At 45.3% G+C, this 21,462-nt stretch overlaps 1 protein-coding gene across 2 annotated transcripts; it reads left to right on the top strand.

Moving 5' to 3' along the window:
* Window positions 1-2,105: 2,105 nt before the first annotated feature.
* LOC137866652 (vasorin-like) lies at window positions 2,106-20,366 on the top strand. Of its 2 annotated transcripts, none has more exons than XM_068702696.1 (2): window positions 2,106-2,328; window positions 16,230-20,366. In XM_068702696.1, the coding sequence occupies exon 2, from the start codon at window positions 16,248-16,250 to the stop codon at window positions 18,372-18,374; it is 2,127 nt and encodes a 708-aa protein (XP_068558797.1). In that variant the 5' UTR covers window positions 2,106-2,328; window positions 16,230-16,247; the 3' UTR covers window positions 18,375-20,366. The 2 variants fall into 2 exon arrangements, with proteins under 2 accessions (XP_068558797.1, XP_068558796.1); XM_068702695.1 differs by lacking the exon at window positions 2,106-2,328 and adding an exon at window positions 9,937-10,020.
* Window positions 20,367-21,462: the final 1,096 nt, after the last annotated feature.

The raw sequence follows: 21,462 nt of genomic DNA, 5'->3' as shown, positions 1-21,462 counted from the left end.
GTCCTTCTAGACCCTCAGCTGTGGTCGTGAGCTTACGGTAGTGACCAAGCGTCTGAAATGACTCGTAGGAAACCTTGGACTAGAGATGGGGAGAGGAGACATCCAGAGGAAGCTCGGTGTAGAGACGCTGCTCCTTCACGTTCAAAGAGACCAGCTGAGGAGGTTCAACATCTGATCAGGATCCTCCTGGACGCCTCCCTTTAGAGGTTTTCTGGGTAGTCCAACTGGTAAACGGCCCCAGACGGACGATGGATGATGGACGATGGAGGGACGGATGGATGGATGAATGGAGGGACGGATGGAGGGATGGATGGAGGGACGGACGGACGTCGTAGTTCAAGTGTTTGTTGTTTGTAGATTGTAAATTTCCTCACAAGTGATTCTGCACTTTGACTCAGAGGAAGATTTATTAAATGTAATCTTCATTGTTTTGTCGTAGGTTGAGTGCTTATTGTATAACATCTGTATCTGTATTGTTTTATTAGGAACAGTCTAATAAAAGAGATGAAGAGGTGAAGACAAATGTGGAACAAGGCGTGACCCGGTGGTATGAAAGTCACGCGAGTCATGTTTGTCATAAACTATAATTAAAACGCCTGTCCTGTGATGGGCTGTTTGGTAACAGTTCATTATGTTCCTTTCTTTTTGAAGATAATTGTGACCATAGTCGGGTTTGATGGAATGTGACTCCACCTGTTAGCACACAGGCTGTGGCTTTAGCTGGTGTGAAGCATTAATAACATGAGCGATACATAGATCATCACTCAGTTATACAACAGTTATTCAACGCAGCGGATCCAGTTCCTCCTGAACCAGAACCATAATGTGTGGATCCAGACTACGAGAGACTGAAGGTCTTCACATGAGCACTTTCACACAGAACGGCAAAATGAGCTGGTGAAAGAGCAGCGTCTCAGTTTCAATGAAGGCAAAGTGACTCAAACAGAGAGCAGAATAAAAACAGACATGGACTTCTGTCTTCTTCCTGTTGTCTTCCTGTTGTCTCCCTGTTTTCTTTTTGTTGTCTTCCTGTCTTCTTCCTGTTGTCTCCCTGTTTTCTTCCTGTTGTCTTCCTGTCTTCTTCCTGTTGTCTCCCTGTCTTCTTCCTGTTGTCTTCCTGTGTTCTTCCTGTTGTCTCCCTGTCTTCTTCCTGTTGTCTCCCTGTTTTCTTCCTGTTGTCTCCCTGTTTTCTTCCTGTCTTCTTCCTGTTGTCTCCCTGTTTTCTTCCTGTTGTCTTCCTGTCTTCTTCCTGTTGTCTCCCTGTTTTCTTCCTGTTGTCTTCCTGTCTTCTTCCTGTTGTCTTCCTGTTGTCTCCCTGTTTTCTTCCTGTTGTCTCCCTGTTTTCTTCCTGTTGTCTCCCTGTCTTCTTCCTGTTGTCTTCCTGTCTTCTTCCTGTTGTCTCCCTGTTGTCTTCCTGTTGTCTCCCTGTTTTCTTCCTGTTGTCTTCCTGTCTTCTTCCTGTTGTCTTCCTGTTGTCTCCCTGTTTTCTTCCTGTTGTCTCCCTGTCTTCTTCCTGTTGTCTTCCTGTCTTCTTCCTGTTGTCTCCCTGTTTTCTTCCTGTTGTCTTCCTGTCTTCTTCCTGTTGGGTTAGGGTTACACACACACACACACACACACACACACACGCAAAGGTGTGACTGTCCCTCTCGTTGTCTCGTCCACAGGGAAACAGTCACGGAGTCCTGTCCTCTGTGGACGGTCATAGACACTTCATAGCTCAGTGTTTCTCTCTCTGTGTTTTGGTTCAGTGACAGACTTAAACCTCTTGGACCCTTCATGGATCAGCGTGTCCTCACACAACGTTACTGCTCACATGTGTGTTTCTCTACCAATACTTGGTTAGGTTAAGGAAAAGACTTGAGAGTCGTCAACAGAAGCTCCGTTTCTGGATGGAGACGTTTGGAGATGGTAAGAACACTGATGGGGATCAAACCTGTGGATGTTCAGAGCTTCATCATGAAAAAGACACAAGAGCAAGTTCACTGCATTCACTGCAGCCTGCTCTCGGGGACGCGCCCCCGGCTTCAGACGGCTCCTCCCACTTTCCTCAGCCCGTTTTAAGCGCGCGCCTCCTCCGCTCCAGTGAGCGCTGTTTCAGACGGATCTGTGCGCCTCCTGAACGCAGGCGGACCCGGGTCTCCAGCCGAGACAGACGGACAGCAGGACACATTTTGGGGGTTGTTTTCTCTCGTGTGGACAGACATGAAGAGGACTGGGACAGATTGAGGCTGTTGCACGCGGACAGAGTGGATACAAAGCGGTGTGGAGGAGGACGAGCTGCTCGAGCGCAGTCCCGCGGACTTTGGATAACTTTGTTTTTTTACCAAGGTGAGCTCCTCTCGTGCGCCTTTTACCTGCTCACAAGTACGTGTGTGTTGTCCCTCTGGTGTCCCTCTGTTGTCCCTCAGTGGACATTGCAGCGACGTGTGTACGTCACGGAGGCTGCTATCGATCACAGACTCGCAGTCAATCGCTTCTTCTTGGCGCTAATCGATCCGCTGGCTCCTCCGGCGCCTCCTCGCATTCCTCTCCCCGGCGCACGGGTCGCTGTCTCGGGTCAGGATCGGGTCCGGATTTAGCTCCTGTGTGGACCGGGTTGGTCCTCTCCTCTGCTGGGAGTCTGTCTTTATGGAGACGTTTCCTCTCCACATCTGCAGCAGCCTGGACAGATGTTTAGTCTTTATAACCGATCTTTGTCTTATTGTTCTGATATTTGACGTGAGAGTGATGAGAGTCGGTTGGTTTTGCAGCTGATTGAAATATGACGTTAAGAGCCTAGTCACGTGATTGATGATAATCATAAATGAATGGTTTTAATCAGACTGTGGACTCTTCTGGAGATGAACAATATATATATATATATATATATATATATATATAAAGGAGATATGATACGTAAAGATGAGACGTTCTTCACACTGAAACGTGTTTGAGAACAAGAAGCTTTGTGTTCTCATGAAATGAGCAGAGAGAAGTGAGCGTTTGGGAAAAGTAAAGAAAGGAAGAGACAGAGGCAAAGCAAACATTCCTGACTCGCTGTCTCAGCGATTTAATTAAGGTTTCTGTGAGACGCTGCAGAGAGCAGCTGGAGGTGAAGGCTTAACCTCCACACACACACACACACACACACACACACACACACACACACACACACACACACACACACACACACACACACACACACACACCCCTGCTTCCAGCTTGGACTAATCCCAAGGGTCAGTTAATAAGTGTCGGGGTCATACCACCATGACAACCAAATAGGGACGAAGCTCCTCAATCAGAGGAGTTAAGAGGTACAAGGTGAAGAGGACACACACACACACACACACACACACACACACACACACACACACACACACACACATTCCCCTCAGGTCACAGTTGGGTTACTGGTTGGGTAGATTTGGTAGATTTGTCCAAGTCCTTCAAGTAGAGGTGTAACGGAGTAACGGACCACTGTGGATCCTGGATCCGGTCTGACCCCCCCTCACGGTTCAGCACGCATGTGAACCTCAAGATTAATTCTACAGTTTAACGTTAACCATCACAGTGTAAATAAAGTTCTGCTGACGAGATCCTCCGATATAATAACAGAGCGGATGAAATGAGTTTTGGAAAATATTCTGGATCCTTGTAGACCAGCTGCTATAATCAAACAGCAGCATGGATCATCAATGATCAAAAACGTGATCGAAAAGTTCTATTTGCGCCTTTTGTTCTTTTGTGTCGATCCAATCCGTGAGTCTGATGATCCGTGAGTCTGATGATCCGTTGCTCCGCTAATTTAAGTGACTGATACAGAATATATATTTCAAAGCCAGCTGAAATATTTGCTAAACTTGGTTTCTGTTTTCAGCGACATAAGAAGACTCACGTTACGTCTTTACAAGGTGGTTTGACACCAGAGGAGTTCTACCCCCCCCCCCCCCCGTTACTAACCCATGAAGCGTGTCTCTAAGTACCCCCCCCCCATCCTCCCGGTGTGTGTTTCATAAACACGGCGGTTCAGGAGGAAGGTGAAGACTCCTCGTAACATTCCTCTGTGGTACCAGGAGGAGATGCTCTGACAGCAGGTCTTCAGATGACGTGTTGAAGGTTCACAGACACAGAGACCATGAGCTCCAGCACATATTTCACCAGGGGTCGGATCTCAGACCTTTTAGAAAAATACTAAATATTATACTTTTACTTTAAGTAATTTAAAGTGTTTTTTTCTTCATAAAATCACACAATTCAAATGATTAGGAAATAAAAGATTGCATTTTTATTGATATCCCACTTATTTTGTATGTTATCCATGTAATCATGACGAGGAATTATTAAGATACGAGTCCAGCAAACAGATCTTTCCTCCAGCAGACAGAGTAGTTTAGTTGTCTAAACCTAACTCAGTAGTTTAGTTGTCTAACCCTAACTAAGTAGTTTAGTTGTCTAAACCTAACTCAGTAGTTTAGTTGTCTAACCCTAACTAAGTAGTTTAGTTGTCTAAACCTAACTCAGTAGTTTAGTTGTCTCGACCTAACTCAGTAGTTTAGTTGTCTAACCCTAACTAAGTAGTTTAGTTGTCTAAACCTAACTCAGTAGTTTAGTTGTCTAACCCTAACTAAGTAGTTTAGTTGTCTAAACCTAACTCAGTAGTTTAGTTGTCTCAACCTAACTCAGTAGTTTAGTTGTCTAACCCTAACTAAGTAGTTTAGTTGTCTCAACCTAACTCAATAGTTTAGTTGTCTCAACCTAACTCAGTAGTGTAGTTGTCTAAACCTAACTCAGTAGTTTAGTTGTTTCAACCTAACTCAGTAGTTTAGTTGTCTCGACCTAACTCAGTAGTTTAGTTGTCTCAACCTAACTCAGTAGTTTAGTTGTCTCAACCTAACTCAGTAGTGTAGTTGTCTAAACCTAACTCAGTAGTTTAGTTGTTTCAACCTAACTCAGTAGTTTAGTTGTCTCGACCTAACTCAGTAGTTTAGTTGTCTCGACCTAACTCAGTAGTTTAGTTGTCTAAACCTAACTCAGTAGTTTAGTTGTCTAACCCTAACTAAGTAGTTTAGTTGTCTCAACCTAACTCAGTAGTTTAGTTGTCTCGACCTAACTCAGTAGTTTAGTTGTCTAACCCTAACTAAGTAGTTTAGTTGTCTAAACCTAACTCAGTAGTTTAGTTGTCTAACCCTAACTAAGTAGTTTAGTTGTCTAAACCTAACTCAGTAGTTTAGTTGTCTCAACCTAACTCAGTAGTTTAGTTGTCTAACCCTAACTAAGTAGTTTAGTTGTCTCAACCTAACTCAGTAGTTTAGTTGTCTCAACCTAACTCAGTAGTGTAGTTGTCTAAACCTAACTCAGTAGTTTAGTTGTTTCAACCTAACTCAGTAGTTTAGTTGTCTCGACCTAACTCAGTAGTTTAGTTGTCTCAACCTAACTCAGTAGTTTAGTTGTCTAACCCTAACTAAGTAGTTTAGTTGTCTAAACCTAACTCAGTAGTTTAGTTGTCTCAACCTAACTCAGTAGTTTAGTTGTCTAACCCTAACTCAGTAGTTTAGTTGTCTCAACCTAACTCAGTAGTTTAGTTGTCTCAACCTAACTCAGTAGTGTAGTTGTCTAACCCTAACTCAGTAGTTTAGTTGTCTCAACCTAACTCAGTAGTTTAGTTGTCTCAACCTAACTCAGTAGTTTAGTTGTCTCAACCTAACTCAGTAGTGTAGTTGTCTAAACCTAACTCAGTAGTTTAGTTGTTTCAACCTAACTCAGTAGTTTAGTTGTCTCGACCTAACTCAGTAGTTTAGTTGTCTCAACCTAACTCAGTAGTTTAGTTGTCTCAACCTAACTCAGTAGTTTAGTTGTCTCAACCTGTGACACAGAACGCTTTTGTATTCTGACATCTAATATTTCATAAATCGTTAAGATAACACCTCCACCTGAGGGCTTCTTTTCCTGAGCCTCTTTCTCTTTTCTTCCTGAGGGCACATAGTGTTTCATCAACCAATCAACAGCCCTCATTTCCCTACACACACACACACACACACACACACACACACACACACACACACACACACACACACACACACACACACACACACACACACACACACACACAGAGGCCTCTCTGCAGCTGGCAGAGGATTAGAGGTGTCAGGAGTCCACCCAGAGACCAGGACACCAAACTGACGAAGCAGAAGAAACACAGAGGGAGAGAGAGACAGAGAGAGAGATTTTTTAGATTTTTAGAAAACCTTTATTTCTTAAAACAAAGAAAGAACAAAAAGCATTGTCATGGCATCAAGAATGAAACAAAGCAAATCAAAAGCAAAGAAACACTCAAGTCCGTTTCTCTTCACAGTTGAATATTAGTCCAACTCCAGACACACATTTTGTTTCATTGCTGCACCGATTCTCAATGAATCCTGCATATTGTTCATGTAAATAAATAAAAACAACAAAACATGTCCTAGAGTTGCTCTTAGGCTGGGAGACTTTGGTCACCATCAGCTCTTTCATTGTTCAGCTCTTTATTGATCTTCTGAGCTATTTTCTTCAGTCTGTAGCCTTCCTTCACTGTTATCCCTCCTCTGTCTTTACTCCTCATGTGTGACCTGAGAGAGCTGGAGAGCTTCTCTTTGTCAGAGAAGTAATCCTCCACATTAACTCCTTTCACACTTTTAGTTCTCCTCAGAAACCCCTTTATCTTCTCCACACTGTAGTCTCTAGAGCTCCTACCGCTGCCAGCCCTGTGGTCAGAAGATTCACTGTCAGCAGCAGAATCCTCCTCCATACTGGACTCAGGGTCTCCTCCCCGGCTGGACTCAGGGTCTTCCTCCAGACTGGACTCAGGGTCCTTCTTCCGACTGGACTCAGATTTAGCTGCAACTCCGTTTCCTTTCGTTGCCGCTTTCTTTGCTTGTGAGCTTCCATTGTTTTCTTTCTTTTTCCTCTTCCGCTGGGGGACTTTGAACTGCCCCTCGTCTCCCTCCATGTCCACCTCACTGCCTTCCCCCACCTGTCCTCCATTACTCTCCCTCCCCACCTGTACCTCACTTGCCTCCTTCTCCCTCACCTCCTTAACCCCACTCGTCCCCTCCTTCCTTACCTCCTTAACCCCACTCGTTCCCTCCTCCCTTACCTCCTTAAACCCACACGTCCCCTCCTTCCTTACCTCCTCAACTCCACTCGTCCCCTCCCCCCTCACCTCCTTACCCCCACTCGTCCCCTCCTTTCTTACCTCCTGGACCCCACTTGTCCCCTCCTGTCCATCTTGTTTGTCTCCTCTGCCCTCCTCAGAACCTTTCTGGTTTTGGTTCTGGTCTTTATGAGAACCGTTTTTTCCAGGACAGGCTCTGCTCTGATGTCCCTGTTTCCCACAACTGAAGCATTTAGAATCCTCAGTTGTCGCAAAAATGAGGTAATCAAAGTCCTCCACTGTGACTGTGAACACGAGGTCCACCTGTCTGCTCCTGTTCTTGGGGATCATGAGGAGCTGTCTCCTGTGAGACACCACGTGCCTCAGAAGTGGAGACTTGGCCCCAGATGACAGCTTCTTAACTTTGGACACGATCTTTCCATGTCTGGACAGCTCTCTGGTTATCAGCTCATCCTTGATGAACGGTGGCACGTTGGAAACAGTGACTCTTACCGCCGGGTCGCTGAGAGGATAGACGGGTAGGAAGCCGCCGTTCACCTCGATCCCGGTGTCCAACACCAGTTTCGTATCCTCTTCGGTATTACAAAACACGATCACCGCACCGTTCATCCGTGCAGCGGACCTCACGTTGCTGTGACCGATGATCTCCCCCACTGCCAGGCTGCAGTCCTCCACCGAGCACGGGAAACGCGGCGGAATCTTCACGCCGTGTTTCCGCGTTAGTTTGGTGAAGTCCATGGCGGCGTGCAGCACGCCGACCAGCGCGTGCTGATCGGCTGCAAACACCACCAAAAAACCCACCTAAAACCCCCCAAGTGTTCACCCAAACACTATGAGCCCTACACACCACAATACACTGTCATATACAACGTTAAAAAACGAAGCAAAATGTCGAAAAATCGTTAATAATCACTCTCAAACACGCTCCGAAAACTCACCACTCCCTCCACTCAGAGAGAGAGAGAGAGACAGAGAGAGAGAGACAGAGACAGAGAGACAAAGAGAGAGAGAGACAGAGATACAGAGAGACAGACAGACAGACAGAGAGAGAGAGACAGAAAGAGGGACAGACAGAGAGACAAACAGAGAGAGAGAGAGACAGAGATACAGAGAGACAGAGAGAGAGAGAGACAGAGATACAGAGAGACAGAGAGAGACAGAGATACAGAGAGACAGAGAGAGAAAGACAGAGACAGAGAGAGACAGAGAGACAGACAGAGAGAGAGAGAGAGACAGACAGAGACAGAGAGAGAAGATGATGGACCGCCACACTAAGGCTTCTGACTCTGTTTGTAGAGAAGTTGTTTCATAGAGGTGGTTCAGTCACACATCTATCATCATTAACGTTTTACCATCACAGGTGTTTTGTCTTTGTTTCCAGGTGATGAACAAAACAAAACGTTGAACATATATTATAAGAAGTGACAACACTGATGGCAACCTTTAAACCCCTCAATGAAAGAAGTCGAGAGGGTGGAGTTACATGATCCACTTAATACAAAGTAAAAAAATCAAACTACAACAGCTTCTACTGCTATTAAAACAGGAACCCACATATTACAATATGCAGTTTGATTTAAACCAAAGAGAAACTTTGAACCCTTTTGATTATGAATTCATTACTTGTTTTATTTACCTTTGAAGAACAAGACAAACAGCTGGTGCTGTTAGCGTTCCTGTAAATAATCAGGATCATCTGCTCTTCACTCATCCTCTGTCCTAACACGTCCTTCATCACGTCTTCACCAATAATTCAATCATTATCTAAAGTACCAGAGGTGGAGGACCGGGTGAACTTTCATTCCTTCAAACAGCTCCTCTAAAAGTTATAAATATATATATATATATATATATATATATATATAAATATATACTATATATATATATATATATAAATATATACTATATATATATATATATATATATATATATATATATATAAGATATACTGTATATATATATATATAAATATATACTGTATATATATATATATATATATATATATATATAAAGATATACTGTGTATATATATATATATATATATATATATACACAGTATATCTTTATGTAGGTTAGAGTGTAGGTTGGAATAACAGGATCCTGGTATTTTCTGGTTTTACTGTCTTATGGGACATACTGAATATATTTCTGGCAGACTGAATAATAAGGGTTTTTGGCGGTCGCCATCTTGTTTTTTTTGCAACCAGAAGTGAAACCAGAGGGCGGAGCTAAGAACTACAGAACGCTCATTGAGACATTTACACATTGTTACAGTTAACTTTGATGAAGTGAAAACACACTAAAGGGTTAAAGCTGCAAGACGAAAAAACAGGGACAACTCTCTGGTAGAGACCTGTCAATCAGCGTGTAGCCCCGCCCCTAAATCATCCGCTCTTTATGGTCTGTTTGACTCTAAATGTTTCATAATGTACTAAATGAACATCATGCTGTATTGAAGAAGACTGTAAACTAGAGATTGAGACCATAAACTCATGTTTACAATGTTTACTGAGGGAATAAATCAAGAGAGAAGTAGAGTCATTTTAGACTAGACTTCTATACAACCAGAGGAGTCGCCCCCTGCTGGACACTAGAGAGAATGCAGCTTTAACACGCTTCAACTATGTTTATTTTGTTATGCGTCTGTGCCTCATAAATACTCATCACTTCCTTCTCTCATTAGAGAGGAAGAGAAAATCTGAAAAACCCGTCTGGCCTCTAAAGGACAACAAACAGAACCGTGGACCTGAACAAAAAGAGAAGAGTCGTCTCTTAACTTGAGCTTTCTGTTGATGAGACGTCATCAGAAGTTAACGAGTCAAACGTGACGTGATGGTTCCATGTTCTCCTCTCTCTCTCTCAGAGGACCAGCTGTGTTCTTGTTAAAGGTGATGCTCTGATCCAACCTCCAACATGAGAACCTGTGTGTGTGTGTGTGTGTGTGTGTGTGTTCACTCTAAAGGATCTGTCAGGAGTTTAAGTAAATAGATGAGTGACAAAGTACACACACGCACACACGCGCACACACACGCGCGCACACACACACACACACACACACACACACACACACACACACACACACACACACACACACACACACACACACACACCAAAACTACGTCCTCCTTCAGGGAAAGATTTCTACACATCAACTGTTTCAGCCTCGTGTTAAAACATCGTCCTGTGTTCAGGATCCTCTGAACGTCAATAAATGTATTAAATATGTGTGTGTGTGTGTGTGTGTGTGTGTGTGTGTGTGCGTGCGTGCGTGCGTGTGTGTGTGTGTGTGCATGTTCCATCTGTAGTTTAGAGGCGTGGGTATCGTGGTATAAAGGAAGGTTGTTAAAGTTCAGATCAGATGTAAATGGTACAGTGTCTGTCTAGACTTGTACACCCCCCCACCCCCCATCCAGTCCAACCTGCACCCAGCCAGAGGCCAGACTGGGCCTGACAGCTGGCTTAAAGAGCCTGAAGGGGCCCCTGCTGGGCGAGGGGCCCTCCATCACTCAGTCACCAGGAGACAGAGGAACAGACCAACAGTAACAAGTGAACGATGGAGGGATGAAGAGTACAAAAGAAGGACAGAGAAAGTCCAGTGCAACAACACCAGTTCACTACTGAGTAAACATATTCAGAACTTACTCAAGCTTTCTCAGACAACTGGAGACTTTAAGGTGACAAAAGACGACTTTGCAACTTTACCTCTGGGAGGATTAAAGAAATTAGTACGAACATTTATAAGGGCGGAGCGAGGACAGAGGAGGCGAGGAAAGAGGAGGCGAGGAAAGAGGAGGCGTGTTTGAGCGCGGTGTGTTCACTGCCAGCTGGCTCACCTGGTTAATTAGAGCTGCTGACAGGCGGGAACTAACTGTGCTTCTGCTGTTGTACTTTTATCACCTCGGTGGGAAAACCGGAGTCGCAAACTAGTCCTGACTCCAGGTGTGTGTGTGTATGTGTGTGTGTGTGTGTGTGTGTGTGTGTGTGTGTGAGAGAGTTAAAACCAAACCAGGCTGGTTGTCTCTGTATTCTCTGCAGGTCACTTCTGCATTAATGTGAGTCTGTGCAATGAGAAGGTAGTCGACCGGCCGGTTTGAATTTGAGTTATCGCTGGTTTAAAACTGTTAAATGTCTTTAGTTCTGCTGCAGAGGAATGTGTCGTTCTGCTGTTGAATCTCTACGAACACGAGGATGAACGTGTTCCTCTGCAAGGAATCATCTCGACGCTTCTAATCGATTAGTCGACAAAACCTCATTCGTGTTAGTCGACTTATGTTTCCAGAACTAGTGTGAATGTAACGGAGCTTGAATGTGTTTACTGTGATATATATATATATATGCATACAGTATATATATGTTGATGTTCTCACAGTTCCCTGTCATGTGGAGAGTGAAGCCTTTATTCTAATGGTTTGAACCCTAGAATAGACTCACAGCTGCTGCTGGCCGGTCTAGACAGCAGTTGTCAGCTCAGGTGTTTAGTGCCGATCGAAGCTGAAAGAGACGCTCTGGATATCTCGCCGTCTCTCTTTAAGCTCACGTCATAAAAACCCACGAGGCGGTTTTAACACCGAACGCCTCTTTGATGGAGACGTGACAGCGAAGACCATCAGGAATGGCTTCGCAGGCCTCTTCCTCCTTTTTGTTTCCTGTATTTCATCAGTTTCTTCGGTGGATGTTAAAAGCTTTTGCAACGTGAATAAAAGCGTCAACGAATGACGTTCTGAGGAACCACCAACCACACGGAGGACTCGTAGTCTGAAAGACCAAAGCCAGCGCAAACCACATCCACTCCTTCTGTTTTTCACCTTCACAATAAAAGCCCCAGAAAGATATTAGTCGCAGTCGAGTATTTAACATTTTACCCCCGGTGTGTGAAGACGGTAAGTTACAGTGTTTACCGTCTAAAGAATGACTTAGAATGAGCTACAGGCAGACATCGTGTTCACACATTCATGGTCCCCAGAGGACAAATGGATCTTTCCGTCATCAGGGCATCGTGTTCCCAACTGCAGTGAAACATATATATATATATATATATATATATGTTTCACTGCAGTTGGGCACATGAGGGGGGGGCTAAGAGTTTTCGAGAGACTGAAGCTGTTAAACTGATTTCAGCCATGAGGTAATAGGATATTCCACTTTGGGGAGTGGAGGGAAGGATTGTACCACTAACTCACGCCCTCCATGAACATGCAGTAATCTCCCCGTAGACCAGGTTTCTAACACGATTTATGATCCCGCTCCCTCTGGTCTCCACAGGTCCTGAAGTCTGGTATTTGATTGTAGCTTCATGTTCAGTGATTAAAAGGTCTAGTGATCTATTGATAGTTTAACTGTGTTCACTTAGTCATGGTGGACGTTGCTGCTTGTTAATTATTCTAATAGAAGCTGCAGAAGTAGCATTAATACACTATGTCTGATAGTGAGCGGGATGCTTGGGATCCTCAAAAGAGCAACTTCTACTGACGTATTCAGCCGCAGTTCATCTTCTAACACGTGGAACTGTGTGGAATGCACAGCAGCACCTGCTTTAAAGACTAAATGGTCTAATTTGGGGGTTTGTTTACAACCGGGTTGTGGGTCTGACTTTGGTCAGAAAAACGACGAGTCTGCACGAGTTTGTTTTTCGACGTATCACAAAGACGTTTCCGTGGGGAGGAGGCAGGAGTGGACGGACGGGTCGATCTAACGTTCATGTCAGCTGTGAAGCTTAAATAACGGAACAAACACTTATTATATGGTCAAGCCGCGATGGCTTACTGAACATCACCTTTTAGAACTGTGACCGTGACGCCGGAGAAGCGTTGAGCGCCATGATTTTAGGAATCATGACCAAACCTCCTGAAATAGTATCCAGGTCCTCATCTGTTCTTCTTCAGTAACAGTTAGAGAGTTTTGTCCTTTGTTTACAGCAGAGTGAGGATGAATGGAGGACACTTCATCTCTCCCTTTAGCTCCAACCCTCCCCCTCTCCTCCCTCTACCTCGCTCTTATCAACCGGGGGAGGACAAAGGTTTATGTGGGCCTTTCACTCTGTCTCACGGTGAGAGATGGCTGCAGTGCATTGTGGGTAACAGAATCCAGCTGTGTGTGTGTGTTTGTGCTGGTGTGAACATGTGCAGGAATGTGTGTGTGTGTGTGTGTGTGTGTGTGTGTGTGTGTGTGTGTGTGTGTGTGTGTGTGTGTGTGTGTGTTCTGTTTCGTGTCACGGTGATGGCGATGTTTGGCTTTTATCACGCCGCCTTATCCTCGCTCGTACTAAAAGAAAAAGGAAAAGAGGATGAAATCAGGAATTCATGACGGAGAAGAGAGAACCCGTTCTGCTTCGGTTGGTTCTCAATGTGAAACCCCAGAGCAGGGCCGATGATGAAGAAGAAGTTATTGATTATTGTTACTTGAATATCGAGCCGCTGTGGTAGAAGTTCAAGAACTGAACACGGCAGTCCAAACTAAAGGAAACTAAAAGACGATCCACGAGGACTCGTCGAGAAGAAAACATGACCGAAGCATTCAAATGCCTCCACGAGTAAAGTGAATAGTAGAGAAACATGGAAATATCATAACTCAATGCTCCCATGAAGCTGCATGAAGGAGCTCAGACCGTCAGCTGGTCGACTCCATCAAGGACTCAACGTCATGTAGCTTGTAGTCCTGAATGTCAACAGAGGCAACATGAAGACTCTTGAAGAGTCCATCGCCTCTGTCTACACGCACACAGATATTCTTTTCCTCTACCTATTCAAATAAAATTCTGTCTACCTTCGTTTTAAGAAAACATCTCAAGACGTTCGCCGGGTCAGGAGGTGGTGATGACGGCTACGACGTCAACGATCCGTCAAATACCAGAGAAGAAGATGATGGTAAAGCTGAGGTGGACCCAATAACATTGAGACGCCTCCGTTTGTCTGTAAAGTGTAGCAGAGCTAACCCACAAACACTCCGCTAGTCCGCCATCTTTTCTTACCTTCTCTGACGCTCATTGGAGAAAACAGGCGTTCCCAGATTGGAGAGATGACGTCATCGTCTCCCAAAGCACACGTCCACACTGATACGAAGTAACTAAAATCTAAAACCTGAGAGGATGTTTTACAAAACATGTGTTTCGTGTGCAGCTTGAGGCCTACACATAGTGGAGAATATCAGTTTAATAAAACGTCTGTATATACATGTAGAAGAAGATCCTTTGTGACCTTCTGTCTCAGCTCGACCCCGCTGGCAGGTCAGAGGTCCGGTTCAGCTCCAGACTAACACCCCTGAAGCGTGAAGGGTTTGAGTTTCTTAAACAAGGAGGCTTCAGCAGCAGGTTTGAATCCTGATCCTCTGCGGTTGTGGTTTGTTTCTACCTGACCACCCAGACACTAAGCGTTCAGGAACAGCAAAGCTGCAAGACACGCTCAGCGTTTACTTGGGATTACACGTCGCAGACGAGTGTTCCATGAGATAGAATACATCCAGATGTGTGCAAAGTGGATGTGAACTTGTCAGAAGCGTGTGCATGAGTAGTTTCTCTTCTCTCTCGACTCGTTCGTCCATATTCCATTCATTCCTCAGTCATCAGATCATTCAGGCAGAGTGTCAGCAGCACCCTGACAGGAACGACGAGCAGCTCTTATTATATTGTTCTTGAAGAAGAGCTGCTCTCTGAACTTAGACATGCACTGCAAACAAAAGCAGTGAAATGCTCTTTGTGGCGGTAACACCTGAGAATAACGGTGATGATAACAGCTCCTTTTCTTCTGGCTGACAGATATTTTCTTTATGTTCTCGTAGACGTAACACCTGCACCAACACTAGAGAGTTATTTTAAATTCAGTTGAATTGTAGTAGAACACGTGAGACACGGTGTCTGATTCTGCACATTGGATATTAATCCAAAATGTTTGTCCCTTGGATGATTGAGCTTCACCATGCAGAGTGATTTTGACTAAAGGCTGTTTTCTCATTCATCTGCTGAACGTTTTTTCCTCTGAATGAAGGTTTGACAGAAGTCTTGGTCGTACGAGCAGGATTCGTGTTCAAGTGCTGGCCCAAAAACAGAAACGGTGACTTCACCAACAAGTCTCTACGGAAACCAAGTTGTACTCGGAAGCCGATTTATAAAACCTGAGAGCCTGTCAGAGATCAGACATCACTCTGTGGTTTACAACAAGACGAGGCAGAGAGAGAGGGATCTATTCCACACTGTGTTTGTGTCAGTAGCAGATTGTTCTTATTTCTCACGTTGGCTTATTGTTTGTTGGTAGAGGTTTGATCTCTAAAACTTCTGGTTTGTGTTAAAAGTCCCAAATTTGGTTATTAAACCTTGTGTTTGTCACGAAGATGTCAAAGCTCTTTCTGTCAACAGTCACTTTTCTGTTTCCTCCACTTACTTCCTTTCCTTCCCCCCCGTCTTCCCTTTGCGCTTAATAAAGACTTGATAAAGATTTTGAGAGAATATTGCAAATTCCTGCCAGCTGACGGGCTCTGACCTGGTGAGTTATGAGTAGAGGGGAACGAGTGCAGAAGACAGAGGGCAGAAAGGTACATTGTCTGTGTGTGTGTGTGTGTGTGTGTGTGTGTCAACACACTCGCAGCATAGTGTATTTACCTTGGATGTGTTTGTATGTAGCCGAGTGTCGGGCTGCATTACTGCAGACTCGGCTTCACAGGGAAAAGACCGTGTTGTAAACACATGGAGGAGGATGGCGGGGTTCCTCACTTACCCCCAAGAGGGGTCACTCTGGGTGGGCCGTGTTAACCCGTGGCCTCGGCCTCTGGGGTCCTGATCCCTTGGGGTGTCTGCTCATCAAGGATTTAAAAACAAAATATTCACTGTGTGTGGAAGTGAAGGTTTGTTAGGTAAAGTGTGCTTGAATGCTTTGAATGTGAGTGTTTGTGGAAGGGATAAAGACAAACTCCTCAGGCATGTATTATGAGCAAATAGAATTAAGGGTTTAGGAATTGGATTCAGAAAAGACTTCTTGCATAACTTAAATTTCTTCCTCAGTAAGGACATTGTTAAGAGTCAAACTATTTACTGTAAAGCCTCCCTTTTTAACTGTGACCTGCTTGTTAAGCGAATGGTGATTAACAGCAACCATTTTCTGTCTTTCAGAGATTAAGACCTGACACCATGCTGCCTTACGTCCTGGTCTTCTTCCTCTCATCTGGTCTGGCGTTATCCTCCGACTGCCCGGCCGACTGTTCCTGCCAGGGACAGGACTCTATATTCTGCATTCAGCGGCGCTCCAGCGTCGTGCCTCGTGTCCCCACCACCACCCAAAATCTGTACATCTTCCAGAACGGCATCGACACTTTGACCCAAGACGACTTCAAAGGCCTGGGGGAGTTGGAGTTGCTGGATCTGAGCCAGAATGAGCTGGCAGAGATTCCAGATGGTGTGTTTGAGATGCTGTCAAAGCTGAAGAACTTGGACCTGTCCTCTAACCACATTGCCCACATTTCCAAAGACAGTTTTTCTGGGTTGGTCCAGCTGGAGAGGCTGTATCTCCACGCAAACCGCATTCAGAGCATCCATTCGGAAGCTTTTGAAGGTTTAGAGATGTTACTGGAACTTAAGCTCCAAGGAAACCAGCTCACCTCTCTGCCATCCCTTAATTTCCCGAGACTTCTGCTTCTAGACCTCAGCTACAACAACATCCCAACCCTGGGACCCTCAGACCTTCAGACTCCCCACCTGGAGGCTCTTAAGGTGGCCTCGCTGGGGCTTACCGCTGTGGATGAGGGTCTCATAGCTTCTCTGGGGAACCTCCATGAGCTTGACATCTCCACAAACCAGTTAACTGAGGTGCCACAGGCCCTGAAGCAGGACTCCCTCAAGGGGCTGATCAAGCTCAGCCTGGCTACCAACCCATTGGGTGAGCTCAGGGTGGAGGACTTCCAGAAACTGAGTGGGCTTCAAGAACTGGATCTCAGTGGACTTAATCTCCAGGGATTTTCCCAGAGTTTCTTCCAGACCTTCCCAAGGTTGATGCACCTGACTGCAGCTGAGAACCCATTTAACTGCTTGTGTCCATTAGCCTGGTTCCCAGTTTGGCTAAAGGATAAGGATGTGAATCTCGGGAGGCCTGAGGAAACCAGATGTCACTTCCCTCTAGTTAATGCTGGGAAAATGCTTTCAGCACTCGAGCACAAAGATTTTGGGTGTCAACCTACCACAACGGTGCTGATTGGCTTCCCCATTGGAAGTACTCTGGTTCCCCAGATGCCCACCACATCTCCAGAGACCATCCATACCAACGCTATTCCTCCTCCTCCTCCTCCACCCAGTGAGGCAACCGTCTCCTCAAAGACGGTCAGCGCCCTTTCACCAGGACCTCCAGTCTCCCCAAGCTCCACCAGCAGGGATCTAGGTGAGCACATCTGCCCACCAAACATCTGCCTCAATGGGGGCACTTGTAATTTTGATCCGTTGGGTCAACTCAGCTGTCTGTGTCCGTCGGGAACCTCTGGCCTCTACTGTGAAAATGTGGATGAGGTTCCTGAGACACCGAAGCCTTCAGCAACAGAAGTTTTGCTGGTTGCTCCTGCGGTGCCGGCTGAGCTTGATGCTATCAGTTCTCGGCAGGTCACCTCCACTTCCATCCTTCTTGACCTGCACCGCTTCATCGAGACACGGCCACACATCCGTGGCATCAGGTTGACCTACCGTAACCTCTCAGGGCCTGACCGCCGCCCCATTATCCTGAGTGTTCCGGCATCCTACCCCGAGTACACTTTGCGTGGGTTGAGACCCAACTGTACCTACTCGGTCTGTGCCAGTCCCCTGGGTGAAAGAGTCAACTCGAGGGCCAACAGCTCTGTAGAAACAGGGTCGTGTACGGAGGCTCGCACCGAAGGGCTTCCACTGTCGTCCTCGGAGTCCAGGGTGGAGACACAGAGTCCGCTGACGTACACGCTCATCCTCGCCATGGCTGCACTGGCACTGGTGATGGGGGTGGCCGCGGTGGCTGGGGCAATCATCTGTGTCCGAAGGAGGAGGCAGTCCAAGGCAGGAATGGAGCTGGAGCTGGGCCCAGCAGATCCTGATCCCATGGAGCTGGAGGGGATAAAGGCCTGCCTGGAGAATGGGGGAAATGGTACACTACCCCACAAACAGCCTGAGATTGACCGCTGTCACACTCCTCAGCCGCCTCCATCTTTGCAACAGAATGGGGGTTTGGACTATGAATTACCCTTGATGCAGGGACACTGCCCATCAAATAACAATCTATCATCCTTAAAGCCATCTTATTTCTAAGATGCAATAAACTGAAAACACTTGTAAAGACATTGGAGCCAGTGGGCCCACCAGGACTTGAGAAATTAAAATTTTCATTCCAATATCAGATATCCACAATTTGAAAAGTGGCACTTACTATCCTTTTGTTGACTGGATCATCTATTTTAGAGACACTGAATGATGAATTTAAGATTACAGCATATTGGAAATTTGCTGAACCCCTGTGGGACCGTGATCAGGATGGTTTAAAGTCATCGAGTCTGATGGTGGTGAAACCTAAACAAGTGATTAAACTAAGTGCAATCGACTAGAAGGGTCTTAGTAGCTGACTGAAAACGGAAGTGCCTTTTTTGCATTGACACATCTGTAACCAGTGGCTCTTTTTTTTCTGTCTGTGTTTGTATAAAAGAAACTATGTGAATACGGTGTAATCCTTTTGCTGGATTTGGGAGGTACTGTCTGGAGAAAAAGGGCCCCATCAGCGTTTGGGCTACCGAACCAGAGGAAGTGGTTTAAATGAAACCAGTGATGCAGATGTGAGACGACCACACGATTCGGTATTAAAAATGGGTTTTTCAACCAACTCCAACGGCTCCGTGGGGACCACAAAGAGCCCTCGCACTGAAAAGAAATCATTATTTTCCTTTCCAGTGTCCCGGTTCACAAACTGCCGCAAGACTGATGATGGTCACATAAAGAAATAGCTTTGCAAATAGGTTGACGACAGTAAAAGCTGTCTGAGCATTTTTCTGTTGACATTGTTTATCTGAAACAAGAGTCTTCACAGTTGGATTCTTCAGTGTCAACAGATCCACCGTTGCTCTCTCCACACATCCTGAAGCTTTTGGTTGTGTGGGAGATGAATCTGCTGTGAAAGATAAAAAGGACTGAACGAATGGACTCACTGTGCTGTTCTGTGCCGTGACGGGAAAGCTGTTTTGTGTAGCTTATACCATGATATTCTGTTTTTGTCATGTGTTTATTTTGTGTTTTTTATCGTGTGTTTTTGTTGTTGATGTCCATTCAGTATTTTGCTGCAAGTTGAACCATTATTAATTATTCTCTCTTGGAAAAAAAGTCAGCTTGAGGCCCGATCACTCCGAGACGCGTCGCCGGCAAAACCATTGTTTTACTTTCGGTGCGGCCGCGTTTTTTCAGACGTGCAAAGACGTTAAAATATCTTCAACTTGACCGGCAGCCAATCAAATCTAGCAAGAGGTGGGCTTTACTACTTTACAGCCTACTTCCTGGTTTGATGCCGGTAGATGTGGTAGGAACGGACAAAAGGCAAATACGGATATGAAATACGTCATTGAAGCTCAGCTTATCATTCAAACACTAATCTAAGAACACATGCATGGCGTTGCGTGAGCAGCCATGTGGATCCGTCTGGACTTGAATTCATTCGTCCCCGTTAACTACGTTTGTTCGCCTGGTTGTGCACGCATCCCCACTCCACAACGCTCACCAGCTGTTTTTGCCAACAGGCGTTTTTTGAAGCGTCCCTTGCGAAGCGTTTCGGTGCGATCAGCCGCTAAGTCACCGTGGATCTTTTAGTTTACTATTTGCATTTTAGGTGACATGAAGCTGAAACTTCCCGGAGCTACATGTAGTGAGTGCAGAGTAAACACAAGCTTAAATGAGCTGAAACCAGCAATAGTCAAATATCACAGTCATCTCTACATCACAGAAGGATTTAGTACGATGTTTAGGAGCTCACCAAGTGAATGTAACTCAAGTGTCAGACAGTTTATTTTCTCCGCCAGCGCTCCACAAGGACAAACCACAGACATTCATTCACAGCCAAACCTCCCAAAATTGTGTTCAAAGGCCTTTTTTCTTTTTTTTTGCCACAGAACCCACTCCTATAAAGCAGAACACACGTGCCGAGAAAAGAAAGCGAGTTCAAAGAGCTCGAGAGAAGTTTGCTGTTTAGGCTGCAGACCCAACTGTTGGTCCAGACATCTTCAACCCTCCAGTGTGTTCTGGTCAACACGGACTATTGGTGTGTTTATGTGTTTGGAGACTGTTTTGCTTGTTTGCAGCCAACCAGACGGTGAAATGCTCCGTTCTGATTCATTTGTTCCCTCTTTTCTTTCTTGTCTGGGTGTTGTTAGTTGTTCTTTCTTATGTCCTAGCTATCTTAGCAATGTGCCTTAGCAACATTCGTGCAGAGCGTAGTGGCATATTACACGCTGATGTGTATTTCAAGAGCATTTAGCCTCACATGACAAACTAAAAGTGAAGAAATGTATCAGTCCTTGCTTCCTTATCAGTTGCAGTAACAGCAGAGAGCCTGGGCGACTGGGTTTTATCTGTTCGTTTGTTCAGGTGTTTGTGCACTTCACTCCAGCACTGTCCAAAGTCAACTGCTCCACTTTCTTCATTCTGTCAGTATTCCACGACAAACACAGACACAGATGCTCGATATATCAACTGGAAGAGAGGCAGGAAATGTTTGGAATATTCTTCAAAGTGCGTGAAAACCTTCCCTGATTATTTCGGGGGAGCTTTTCTTTTTCGTATTGTTTTGTGTTTGTCGTTTACGTCAATTCCAATTGTGTGTGCGTTTGCCAGAGAAAGCAGTGCTGAAAGAAAAAGAACAGTATTAAAATGTCGAATGTGCCTGTGAGTCTGAGTCTCTGTTATAACGGTGCGGTAATGTTTCCTTGTGGATTTGAGGAATTTGGTCCCATCGGAGGCTGTAAGTGAGTTGTGAATGCTGTCGCAGAGCAACAACAGAAGCCGATTACACAGCCTGTATCTCTCAGTACCTCATTACACACACACACACACACACACACACACACACACACACACAGACACACACACACACACACACACACACACACACACACACACAGACACACAGACACACACACACACACACACACACACACACACACACACACACAGACACACACACACACACACACACACAGACACACACACACACACACACACACACAGACACACACACACACACAGACACACACACACACAGACACACACACAGACACACACACACACACACACACACACACACACACACACACACACACACAGACACACACACACACACACACACACACACACACACACACAC

The sequence above is a fragment of the Cebidichthys violaceus genome, unplaced genomic scaffold (assembly GCF_023349555.1).
Source record: "Cebidichthys violaceus isolate CVI_PGR_0920_01 unplaced genomic scaffold, fCebVio1.0.p SCAF_88, whole genome shotgun sequence".
Taxonomy (NCBI): Eukaryota; Metazoa; Chordata; class Actinopteri; order Perciformes; family Stichaeidae; genus Cebidichthys; species Cebidichthys violaceus.
Note: the sequence above shows the minus strand (reverse complement) of the source record. Positions and strands in the feature narration are given on the sequence as shown.

Excerpts from the sequence above, each read along its gene's own strand:
- LOC137866652 (XM_068702695.1), top strand. The coding sequence starts at position 9,973 with ATGTTCTCCTCTCTCTCTCTCAGAGGACCAGCTGTGTTCTTGTTAAAG. Across the intron at positions 10,021-16,229 it reads CAGCTGTGTTCTTGTTAAAG|AGATTAAGACCTGACACCAT; the intron begins GTGATGCTCTGA and ends TCTGTCTTTCAG.